The 12,193-nt window shown below is 42.0% G+C and overlaps 1 protein-coding gene across 11 annotated transcripts in view; it reads right to left on the bottom strand.

Moving 5' to 3' along the window:
- The window catches only part of FAM185A (family with sequence similarity 185 member A), a 191,567-nt gene that overhangs the window by 115,690 nt on the left and 63,684 nt on the right, over positions 1 to 12,193 (bottom strand). For 7 of the 11 annotated variants that reach the window (XM_054559636.1, XM_054559639.2, XM_054559640.2 and 4 more), the window contains exon 8: positions 8,052 to 8,113. In XM_054559636.1, the coding sequence (XP_054415611.1) occupies positions 8,052 to 8,113 (62 nt within the window). Of the gene's footprint in view, positions 1 to 269; positions 544 to 7,175; positions 8,114 to 12,193 lie in introns of those variants that run through there. The other 4 variants (XM_054559644.2, XM_054559641.2, XM_054559635.2 and 1 more) reach the window with 4 other exon arrangements.

Genomic DNA, 12,193 nt, shown 5'->3' with positions numbered 1-12,193 from the left:
ACATGAGGCCAGCAGTTCAAGACCAGCCTGGCCAACATGGTGAAACCCATCTCTAGTAAAAATACAAAAATTAGCTGGGCATGGTAGCGTGCACCTGTAATGCTAGCTACTCTGGTGGCTGAGGCATGGGAATCGCTTGAACCTCGGAGGCAGAGGTTGCAGTGAGCCAAGATTGTGCCACTGCACTCCAGCCTGAGTGGCAGAGCAAGACCCTGTCTCAAAAAAAAAAAAAAAAAAAAAAAAGAATTGACTCATCTTAATCATAAAAAATACAATCCAAGAGATTTAGGCCATTCTTGTTTTGCTATAAAGGAATACCTGAGGCTGGGTGATTTATAAAGAAAAGAGGTTTAATTGACTCACGAGGTTTAATTGGTTCTGCAGGCTGTGCAAGCATCACACGGGCATCTGCTTGGCTTCTGGGGGAGGCCTTAGAGAGCTTTTACTCATGGCAGAAGGCAAAGTGGGAGCAGGCACATCACATGGCGAGAGAGAGGGGGAAGATACTCACACTTTTAAACAGTCAGATCTTGCAAGAACTCACTATCATGAGGACAGAACCAAGAAGGTGGTGGTAACAATTAATGAGAAATCTGCCCACATGATCCAATCAGGCCCCACCTCCAACACTGGGGATTGCATTTCATCATGAGATTTTGGGGGACAGATATCCAAACTACATCACCAAGAGATAGGTCTGGTCTTATAGTATAGTTATAGTGTTATATAACTTATTTGTTTATTTATTTATTTTTCTTTATCATTATTATACTTTAGGTATATCTCCCAATGCTCTCTCTCCCCCCCCACCCCACAACAGTCCCCAGAGTGTGATGTTCCCCTTCCTGTGTCCATGTGTTCTCATTGTTCACTTCCCACCTATGAGTGAGAATATGCGGTGTTTGGTTTTTTGTTCTTGCCATAGTTTACTGAGAATGATGATTTCCAATTTCATCCATGTCCCTACAAAGGACATGAACTCATCATTTTTTATGGCTGCATAGTATTCCATGGTGTATATGTGCCACATTTTCTTAATCCAGTCTATCATTGTTGGACATTTGGGTTGGTTCCAAGTCTTTGCTATTGTGAATAATGCCGCAATAAACATACGTGTGCATGTGTCTTTATAGCAGCATGATATACAGTCCTTTGGGTATATACCCAGTAATGGGATGGCTGGGTCAAATGGTATTTCTAGTTCTAGATCCCTGAGGAATCGCCACACTGACTTCCACAATGGTTGAACTAGTTTACAGTCCCACCAACAGTGTAAAAGTGTTCCTATTTCTCCATATCCTCTCCAGCACCTGTTGTTTCCTGATTTTTTAATGATTGCCATTCTAACTGGTGTGAGATGGTATCTCATTGTGGTTTTGATTTGCATTTCTCTGATGGCCAGTGACAGTGAGCATTTTTTCATGTGTTTTTTGGCTGCATAAATGTCTTCTTTTGAGAAGTGTCTGTTCATGTCCTTCGCCCACTTTTTGATGGGGTTGTTTGTTTTTCTCTTGTAAATTTGTTGGAGTTCATTGTAGATTCTGGATATTAGCCCTTTGTCAGATGAGTAGGTTGCGAAAATTTTCTCCCATTTTGCAGGTTGCCTGTTCACTCTGATAGTAGTTTCTTTTGCTGTGCAGAAGCTCTTGAGTTTAATTAGATCCCATTTGTCAATTTTGGCTTTTGTTGCCATTGCTTTTGGTGTTTTAGACATGAAGTCCTTGCCCATGCCTATGTCCTGAATGGTATTGCCTACGTTTTCTTCTAGGCTTTTTATGGTTTTAGGTCTAACGTTTAAGTCTTTAATCCATCTTGAATTGATTTTTGTATAAGGTGTAAGGAAGGGATCCAGTTTCAGCTTTCTACATATGGCTAGCCAGTTTTCCCAGCACCATTTATTAAATAGGGAATCCTTTCCCCATTGCTTGTTTTTCTCAGGTTTGTCAAAGATCAGATAGTTGTAGATATGCGGCGTTATTTCTGAGGGCTCTGTTCTGTTCCATTGATCTATATCTCTGTTTTGGTACCAGTACCATGCTGTTTTTGTTACTGTAGCCTTGTAGTATAGTTTGAAGTCAGGTAGTGTGATGCCTCCAGCTTTGTTCTTTTGGCTTAGGATCGACTTGGCAATGCAGGCTCTTTTTTGGTTCCATATGAACTTTAAAGTAGTTTTTTCCAATTCTGTGAAGAAAGTCATTGGTAGCTTGATGGGGATGGCATTGAATCTGTAGATTACCTTGGGCAGTATGGCCATTTTCACCATATTGATTCTTCCTACCCATGAGCATGGAATGTTCTTCCATTTGTTTGTATCCTCTTTTATTTCATTGAGCAGTGGTTTGTAGTTCTCCTTGAAGAGGTCCTTCACATTCCTTGTAAGTTGGATTCCTAGGTATTTTATTCTCTTTGAAGCAACTGTGAATGGGAGTTCACTCATGATTTGGCTCTCTGTTTGTCTGTTGTTGGTGTATAAGAATGCTTGTGATTTTTGTACATTGATTTTGTATCCTGAGACTTTGCTGAAGTTGCTTATCAGCTTAAGGAGATTTTGGGCTGAGACAATGGGGTATTCTAGATATACCATCATGTCATCTGCAAACAGGGACAATTTGACTTCCTCTTTTCCTAATTGAATACCCATTATTTCCTTCTCCTGCCTAATTGCCCTGGCCAGAACTTCCAACACTATGTTGAATAGGAGTGGTGAGAGAGGGCATCCCTGTCTTGTGCCAGTTTTCAAAGGGAATGCTTCCAGTTTTTGCCCATTCAGTATGATATTGGCTGTGGGTTTGTCATAGATAGCTCTTATTATTTTGAGATACGCCCCATCAATACCTAATTTATTGAGAGTTTTTAGCATGAAAGGTTGTTGAATTTTGTCAAAGGCCTTTTCTGCATCTATTGAGATAATCATGTGGTTTTTGTCTTTGGTTCTGTTTATATGCTGGATTACATTTATTGATTTGCGTATATTGAACCAGCCTTGCATCCCAGGGATGAAGCCCACTTGATCATGGTGGATAAGCTTTTTGATGTGCTGCTGCATTCGGTTTGCCAGTATTTTATTGAGAATTTTACATCAATGTTCATCAAGGATATTGGTCTAAAATTCTCTTTTTTGGTTGTGTCTCTGCCCAGCTTTGGTATCAGGATGATGCTGGCCTCATAAAATGAGTTAGGGAGGATTCCCTCTTTTTCTATTGGTTGGAATAGTTTCAGAAGGAATGGTACCAGTTCCTCCTTGTACCTCTGGTAGAATTCGGCTGTGAATCCATCTGGTCCTGGACTCTTTTTGGTTGGTAAGCTATTGATTATTGCCACAATTTCAGCTCCTGTTATTGGTCTATTCAGAGATTCAACTTCTTCCTGGTTTAGTCTTGGGAGAGTGTATGTGTCAAGGAATTTATCCATTTCTTCTAGATTTTCTAGTTTATTTGCATAGAGGTGTTTATAGTATTCTCTGATGGTAGTTTGTATTTCTGTGGGATCGGTGGTGATATCCCCTTTATCATTTTTTATTGCGTCTATTTGATTCTTCTCTTTTTTCTTTATTAGTCTTGCTAGCGGTCTATCAATTTTGCTGATCCTTTCAAAAAACCAGCTCCTGGATTCATTAATTTTTTGAAGGGTTTTTTATGTCCCTATTTCCTTCAGTTCTGCTCTGATTTTAGTTATTTCTTGCCTTCTGCTAGCTTTTGAATGTGTTTGCTCTTGCTTTTCTAGTTCTTTTAATTGTGATGTTAGGGTGTCAATTTTGGATCTTTCCTGCTTTCTCTTGTGGGCATTTAGTGCTATAAATTTCCCTCTACACACTGCTTTGAATGCATCCCAGAGATTCTGGTATGTTGTGTCTTGGTTCTCATTGGTTTCAAAGAACATCTTTATTTCTGCCTTCATTTCATTATGTACCCAGTAGTCATTCAGGAGCAGGTTGTTCAGTTTCCATGTAGTTGAGCGGTTTTGAGTGAGATTCTTAATCCTGAGTTCTAGCTTGATTGCACTGTGATCTGAGAGACAGTTTGTTATAATTTCTGTTCTTTTACATTTGCTGAGGAGAGCTTTACTTCCAAGTATGTGGTCAATTTTGGAATAGGTGTGGTGTGGTGCTGAAAAAAATGTATATTCTGTTGATTTGGGGTGGAGAGTTCTGTAGATGTCTATTACGTCTGCTTGGTGCAGAGCTGAGTTCAATTCCTGGGTATCCTTGTTGACTTTCTGTCTCGTTGATATGTCTAATGTTGACAGTGGGGTGTTAAAGTCTCCCATTATTATTGTGTGGGAGTCTAAGTCTCTGTGTAGGTCACTCAGGACTTGCTTTATGAATCTGGGTGCTCCTGTATTGGGTGCATATATATTTAGGATAGTTAGCTCTTCTTGTTGAATTGATCCCTTTACCATTATGTAATAGCCTTGTCTCTTTTGATCTTTGTTGGTTTAAAGTCTGTTTTATCAGAGAGTAGGATTGCAACCCCTGCCTTTTTTTTTATTTCCATTTGCTTGGTAAATCTTCCTCCATCCTTTTATTTTGAGCCTATGTGTGTCTCTGCATGTGAGATGGGTTTCCTGAATACAGCACACTGATGGATCTTGACTCTTTATCCAATTTGCCAGTCTGTGTCTTTTAATTGGAGCATTTAGTCCATTTACATTTAAAGTTAATATTGTGATGTGTGAATTTGATCCTGTCATTATGATGTAGCTGGTTATTTTGCTCGTTAGTTGATGCAGTTTCTTCCTAGTCTCGATGGTCTTTACATTTTGGCATGATTTTTGCAGCGGCTGGTACCGGTTGTGCCTTTCCATGTTTAGTGCTTCCTTCAGGAGCTCTTTTAGGGCAGGCCTGGTGGTGACAAAATCTCTCAGCATTTGCTTGTCTGTCAAGTATTTTATCTCTCCTTCACTTATGAAGCTTAGTTTGGATGGATATGAAATTCTGGGTTGAAAATTCTTTTCTTTAAGAATGTTGAATATTGGCCCCCCACTCTCTTCTGGCTCGTAGAGTTTCTGCCGAGAGATCAGCTGTTATTCTGATGGGCTTCCCTTTGAGGGTAACTCGACCTTTCTCTCTGGCTGCCCTTAACATTTTTTCCTTCATTTCAACTTTGGTGAATCTGACAATTATGTGTCTTGGAGTTGCTCTTCTCGAGGAGTATCTTTGTGGCGTTCTCTGTATTTCCTGAATCTGAATGTTGGCTAGCCTTGCTAGATTGGGGAAGTTCTCCTGGATAATATCCTGCAGAGTGTTTTCCAACTTGGTTCCATTCTCCCTGTCACTTTCAGGTCCACCAATCAGACGTAGATTTGGTCTTTTCACATAGTCCCACATTTCTTGGAGGCTTTGCTCGTTTCTTTTTACTCTTTTTTCTCTAAACTTCCCTTCTTGCTTCATGTCATTCATTTCATCTTCTATCGCTGATACTCTTTCTTCCATTTGATCACATCGGCTTCTGAGGCTTCTGCATTCTTCATGTAGTTCTCGAGCCTTGGTTTTCAGCTCCATCAGCTCCTTTAAGCACTTCCCTGTATTGGTTATTCTAGTTATACATTCTTCTAAATTTTTTTCAAAGTTTTCAACTTCTTTGCCTTTGGTTTGAATATCCTCCCGTAGCTCGGAGTAATTTGATCGTCTGAAGCCTTCTTCTCTCAGCTCGTCAAAGTCATTCTCCGTCCAGCTTTGTTCCGTTGCTGGTGAGGAAGTGCGTTCCTTTGGAGGAGGAGAGGCGCTCTGCTTTTTAGAGTTTCCAGTTTTTCTGCTCTGTTTTTTCCCCATCTTTGTGGTTTTATCTACTTTTGGTCTTTGATGATGGTGATATACAGATGGGTTTTTGGTGTGGATGTCCTTTCTGTTTGTTAGTTTTCCTTCTAACAGACAGGACCTTCAGCTGCAGGTCTGTTGGAGTACCTGGCCGTGTGAGGTGTCAGTCTGCCCCTGCTGGGGGGTGCCTCCCAGTTAGGCTGCTCGGGGGGTCAGGGGTCTGGGACCCACTTGAGGACGCAGTCTGCCTGTTCTCAGATCTCCAGCTGCGTGCTGGGAGAACCACTGCTCTCTTCAAAGCTGTCAGACAGGGACATTTAAGTCTGCAGAGGTTACTGCTGTCTTTTTGTTTGTCTGTGCCCTGCCCCCAGAGGTGGAGCCTACAGAGGCAGGCAGGCCTCCTTGAGCTGTGGTGGGCACCACCCAGTTCGAGCTTCCCAGCTGCTTTGTTTACCTAAGCAAGCCTGGGCAATGGCGGGCACCCCTCCCCCAGCCTCGCTGCCGCCTTGCAGTTTGATCTCAGACTGCTGCGCTAGTAATGAGCGAGACTCCGTGGGCATAGGACCCTCCGAGCCAGGTGCGGGATGTAATCTCCTGGTGCGCCGTTTTTTAAGCCCGTCGGAAAAGCGCAGTATTCGGGTGGGAGTGACCCAATTTTCCAGGTGCCGTCTGTCACCCCTTTCTTTGACTAGGAAAGGGAACTCCCTGACCCCTTGCGCTTCCTGAGTGAGGCAATGCCTCGCCCTTCTTCGGCTCGCGCACGGTGTGCGCACCCACTGACCTGCGCCCACTGGCTGGCACTCCCTAGTGAGATAAACTGGGTACCTGAGATGGAAATGCAGAAATCACCCGTCTTCTGCATCGCTCATGCTGGGAGCTGTAGACCGGAGCTATTCCTATTCGGCCATCTTGGCTCCTCCCTCCTTATTTGTTTATTTTAATTAATTTTTTTTGAGATGGAGTCTCACTCTGTTGCCCAGGCTGGAGTGCAGTGGTGTGACCTCGGCTCACTGCAGCCTCTGCCTCCCAGGTTCAAGCGATTCTCCTGCCTCAGCCTCCCAAATAGCTGGGATTACAGGGATGAGCCACCATACCCAGCTAATTTTTTTTTTGTATTTCTTGCAGAGATGGGGTTTTACCATGTTAGCCAGGCTGGTCTCAAACTCCTGACCTCAAGTGATCCATCCACCTTGGCCTCCCAAACTGCTGGGATTACAGTCATGAGCCACTGTGCCTGGCCAGCATTATATAATTTAAATGTTCCAGGAATAGAGACATTTGAAAGAAATGGAATTCATAAAATATCTTTATACAGTATACCTTTATAAAAATCTATCATACATCAGGCTATAAAATAGCTGTTTCTTTCTTCCTAATTAGCTATATCTTAAATTACACAAAAGATATTAAGAATCAGTAGCAACTGCTTCACATATGTGTTTTTTATTTATAGCTTAAATTTACATTGATGCCATAAAAGGTGCTAAGTAGAAAATCTGTCATGTGAGAGCTACATTATAAAGAATTCTAAGCTAATTGTCCCCGCATGATGGATGCCTTTGTATATCTCCTTCCCTTGAGTGGGAGTGAAAACTGAATGTGATGGGCCATCACTCCTATAAATGTTACATTATATGGCAAAACAAAGGTTATCCTGGGTGGGCCTGACCTAATCAAGTGAGCCCTTTAAAGATATGTATTCTTCCAGCTGGCTGCAGAAGAAGTCAGATATTCAAAGCATGAGAAGAACTCAGTGCATCACTGCTGGCTTGAAGATGGAGGGGCAACATGAGAAGGCATGTGGGTGGCCTCTAGAAGCTTCGAGTGATTGCTGGCTGACAGGCAGCAAGAAAATGGAGACCTCAGTCATCCAGTCACAAGGAACTGGATTTTCCCAATAATCTGAATGAAGTTGGAAGTAGATTTCTTCCCAGAGACTCCAGATGAGAACTCAGCCTGGCCAAAATCTTGATTCTAGCCTTGTGATTCCCTGAAGAGAGAACCTAGACATAGCTGTAAATGAGTATTATTTTATGCTGCTAAATTTGTGGTAATTTGTTACAGAGCAGTAGAAAATGAATACAATAGCAAAGTACAAATTTTGAAAAAGCCTCCCAAAACAGTTCACCGGTATTCATTCTCAATTTGTTGTTTTCAACCTTTATATGAACGGTGGGATTTACATTTTTGTAGTCACAGATCTGTGAATCATTGTTAAAAATCATAAATCCAACTCAAATCAGTCTTAGTCCTGCAGTTTCAGGGACTGAAACCAGCTTTGCCTTCTAAAACTTACAGTGCCTTCTGGGGCATCAGCCTTAATCCATTTTTCATGTTTGCTTGCTTGATTCATGAGTCCTAAAATACAAAATTGCAAAAAATTATATCAAGAGCATTAATTGACCACATAGATCCTAGCAACACATCTCTAAAACTGAAAAACACCTTAGAACATCAAGAATCTTGGTAAAGACAGTCTGAACTGGGAAGGAGTTGCAAAGAGGTTATCTGGGCTTGCTCCCCTCCATTCATTTTCTCAGAACAACCCTGAGAGGGAGGCTACTCTGTGTTTTGTTTTGTTTTGTTTTGTTTGAGACAGAGTGTCGCTCTGTTGCCCAGGCTGGAGTACAGTGGCACGATCTCGGCTCAATGCAGCCTCCACCTCCTGGGTTCAAGCGGTTCTCCGGCCTCAGACTCCTGAGTAGCTGGGACTACAGGCACACGCCACCATGCCCGACTAATTTTTTTGTATTTTTGGTAGAGATGGGGTTTCACCATGTTGGCCAGGCTGGTCTTGAATGCCACACCTCAGGTGATCCACCCACCTTGGCCTCCCAAAGTGCTGGGATTACAGGCATGAGCCACCATGCCCAGCCTACTCTGTATTTTTTTTTTTTTTTAAGTAGAGACAGGGTTTCACCATGTTGGTCAAGCAGGTCTCGAACTCCTCACCTCGTGATCCACCCGCCTCGGCCTCCCAAAGTACTGGGATTACAGGCATGAGCTACCAAGCCTGACCTCTGTTTTTTATTTGTACAGGATGAGTATCCCTTATCTAAAATGCTTGGGACCAGAATTGTTTCAAATTTCAGATTTTTTTTTTTTTTGAATATTGGAGAAGACATACTAGTTGAGCATCCCTAATCTGAAGATCTGACATCCAAATTACTCCAATGAGCATTTCCTTGTTTCATATTTTGGAGCATTTCAGATTTTGGATTTGGAATGCACAACATATATTATTTTTAAATGCAGTCTTTAAAAAGAGCTTTACTGGAGTATAACTGACAAGATAAACTACATGTACTTAAAGTATACAATGTAGTAAGTTTTGACATAGGTAAAAATCTGTGAACCATATTTCCTTAATCAAGATAGTGAACATATTCATCACTCCCAAAAATTTCTTTGTAGTCAAGTGCAGTCTTTCCCTCATGCCCCTCCCTTCCTGTCACCCTCCGACCCCCACCCCTTCAATCACTGATCAGCTTTGTGGCACTATGGATTAGTTGCTTTTTCTAAAATCTTATATAAATGGTATAAATGGAAGTATACAGTTATGCACTCTTTTTAAAAAAATCCATCTTCTTTCATTCAGCGTAATTGTTTTGAGGTTCATCCACAGTGGACCATGTATAGGTAGTTTCCTCAGCGCTTGCTCATTAGTACTTTGCTGACTGTTCATGGCACTCTCTGCAATCCCCTCTGTGCAGCTTGTTCCCCTCCGGAACTCTTTCTTATGAACTCTGGGCAGCCCTGTCTCCCCAGAAGCTCAGCTCAGAAGCTCAGTCTCCTCCACTCAGGGAGTCTGCTGGGCTTTGCCTGTGCAACCTCTCCCTGCCCTGCAGCCTGGAAACTCTTTCAAGGTCATAGGCTGTGGCAATCACAAAGCTCCCCTCGTTTGTTTCTCAGATCTATTCTTCTAGTTCTACGTTTTCTTTACAAATCAAAGTTATAAAGGTGTTATATCTCCTCTGGAGTTCCACTGCAGTTCTGGATTTAAGAAACCAGTCAAATTGAGACAGAACAGGGACCGCCTGTAGGGGCCTGTGGACTCTTCTCAAGCACAAAAATTTACAACAAAAAAAACAAAACAAACAAACAAACAAAAACTTGGGTTCATTAAAAAATTCCAGGCACCTACCTAAGTAGCCTTAAAAAGCAAATGAGCAGGCAGGCAAGGTGGCTCAGGCCTGTAATCCCAGCACTTTGGGAGACCAAGACAGGCGGGTCACCTGAGGTCAGGAGTTTGAGACCAGACTGGCCAACATGTTGAAACCCTGTCTCTACTAAAAATACAAAAATTAGCCAAGTGCGGTGCCAGGTGCCTGTAATCCCAGCTACTTGGGAGGCTGAGGTAGGAGAATTGCTTGAACCCCGGAGGCAGAGGCTGCAGTAAGCCGAGATCATGCCACTGCACTCCAGCCTAGGCAACAAGGATGAAACTACGTCTCAGGGCAAAAAAAAAAAAAAAAAAAAAGCAAATGAGCAACTTAATAACCAACAACAACAAAATAACAGCTTAAAACAATAGCCAAAAAGGTTAAAATAGATGTTTTGTTTTCTATAAGAACCAAAGACAAAATCTGAACATATGTCTCTGAGTTGTTTCTCAAAAACCTGGACCCCAACACCAAACAGATCTGCTGGCACATGGACTTCAGATAAGGGGAAGCTGAAGACTAAACTCTGACCATTGTACATTTCTCAGGGGCCTGGAGGAGGTCACACCCACGAGCCAGAACTAACATTCTTTTCTGCGGATCCCAAATTTTTAGATAAAGCTTCACTTCCTTAACCAATCAGAAATCAAAAAATCTTTAAATCCACCTATAACCTGCAGCCCCCCTGCTTCTAGCTGTCTTTCCTTTTTAGGTCAGACCAATATGTAGCCCCCATGTATCAATTTATGACTTTGCCTATAACCTCTGCCTCCCCACCTTTATTTTATTTTATTTATTTTTAAAACTTTTCCATAGGTTTTGGAGGTACAGGTGGTGTTTGGTTGCATGAATAAGTTCTTTAGTTGTGATTTGTGAGATTTTGGTGCACCCATCACTTGAGCAGTATACACTGCATCCTATTTGTAGTCTTTTATCCCTCACCCCCCTCCCAACCTTTCCCCCAAGTCCCCAAAGTCCATTGTATCCCTCTTATGCCTTTGCATCCTCATAGCTTAGCTCCCACATATCAATGAGAGCCTATGATGTTTAGTTTTCCATTCCTGAGTTACTTCACTTAGAATAATCGTCTCCAGTCTCATTCAGGTCACTGTGAATGCTGTTAATTCATTCCTTTTTATGGCTGAGCAGTATTCCATGGTATATATATATTCCACAGTTTCTTTATCCACTTGTTGATTGATGGGTATTTGGGTTGGTTCCTTGATTTTGCTATTGCAAATTGTGCTGCTATAAGCATGCCTGTCCAAGTATCTTTTTCGTACAATGACTTCTTTTCCTCTGGGTAGATACCCAGTAGTGGGACTGCTGGATCAGATGGTAGTTCTACTTTTAGTTCTTTAAGGAATCTCTACACTGTTTTCCATAGTGGTTGTACTAGTTTACATTCTCACCAGCAGTGTAGAAGTCTAACCTGATCACCACATCCACACCAACATCTACTGTTTTTTGATTTTTTTTTTTTTTTTTTTTTTTTTTTTTGAGACGGAGTCTCGCTGTTGCCCAGGCTGGAGTGCGGTGGCGTGATCTCGGCTCACTGCAGGCTCCGACCCCCGGGGTTCACGCCATTCTCCTGCCTCAGCCTCCCGAGTAGCTGGGACTACAGGTGCCCGCCACCTCGCCCGGCTAATTTTTTGTATTTTTAGTAGAGACGGGGTTTCACCGTGTTAGCCAGGATGGTCTCGATCTCCTGACCTCGTGATCCGCCCGCCTCGGCCTCCCAAAGTGCTGGGATTACAGGCGTGAGCCACCGCGCCCGGCCTGATTTTTTGATTATGGCCATTCTTGCAGGAGTAAGGTGGTATCATATTGTGGTTTTGATTTGCATTTCCCTGATCATTAGTGATGTTGAGCATTTTTTCATATGTTCATTGGCCATTTGTATATCTTCTTATGAGAATTGTCTTTTCATGTGCTTAGCCCACTTTTTGATGGGATTGTTTTTTTCTTACTGATTTGTTTGAGTTCGTTGTAGATTCTGGATATTAGTCCTTTGTCAGATGTATAGATTGTGAAGATTTTCTCCCACTCTGTGGGTTGTCTGTTTACTCTGCTGACTGATCCTTTTGCTGTGCAAAAGCTCTTTAGTTTAATTAAGTCCCAGCTATTTATCTTTGTTTTTATTGCATTTGCTTTTGGGTTCTTGGTCATGAAATCTTTGCCTAAGCCAATGTCTAGAAGGGTTTTTCTAATGTTATCTTCTAGAATTTTTACAGTTTCAGGTCTTAGATTTAAGTCTTTAATCCATCTTAAGTTG

Source organism: Pongo abelii, chromosome 6 (assembly GCF_028885655.2).
Source record: "Pongo abelii isolate AG06213 chromosome 6, NHGRI_mPonAbe1-v2.0_pri, whole genome shotgun sequence".
Lineage (NCBI taxonomy): Eukaryota > Metazoa > Chordata > Mammalia > Primates > Hominidae > Pongo > Pongo abelii.
The sequence above is the reverse complement of the archived record's forward strand: the minus strand, read 5'-3'. Positions and strand labels throughout refer to the sequence as shown.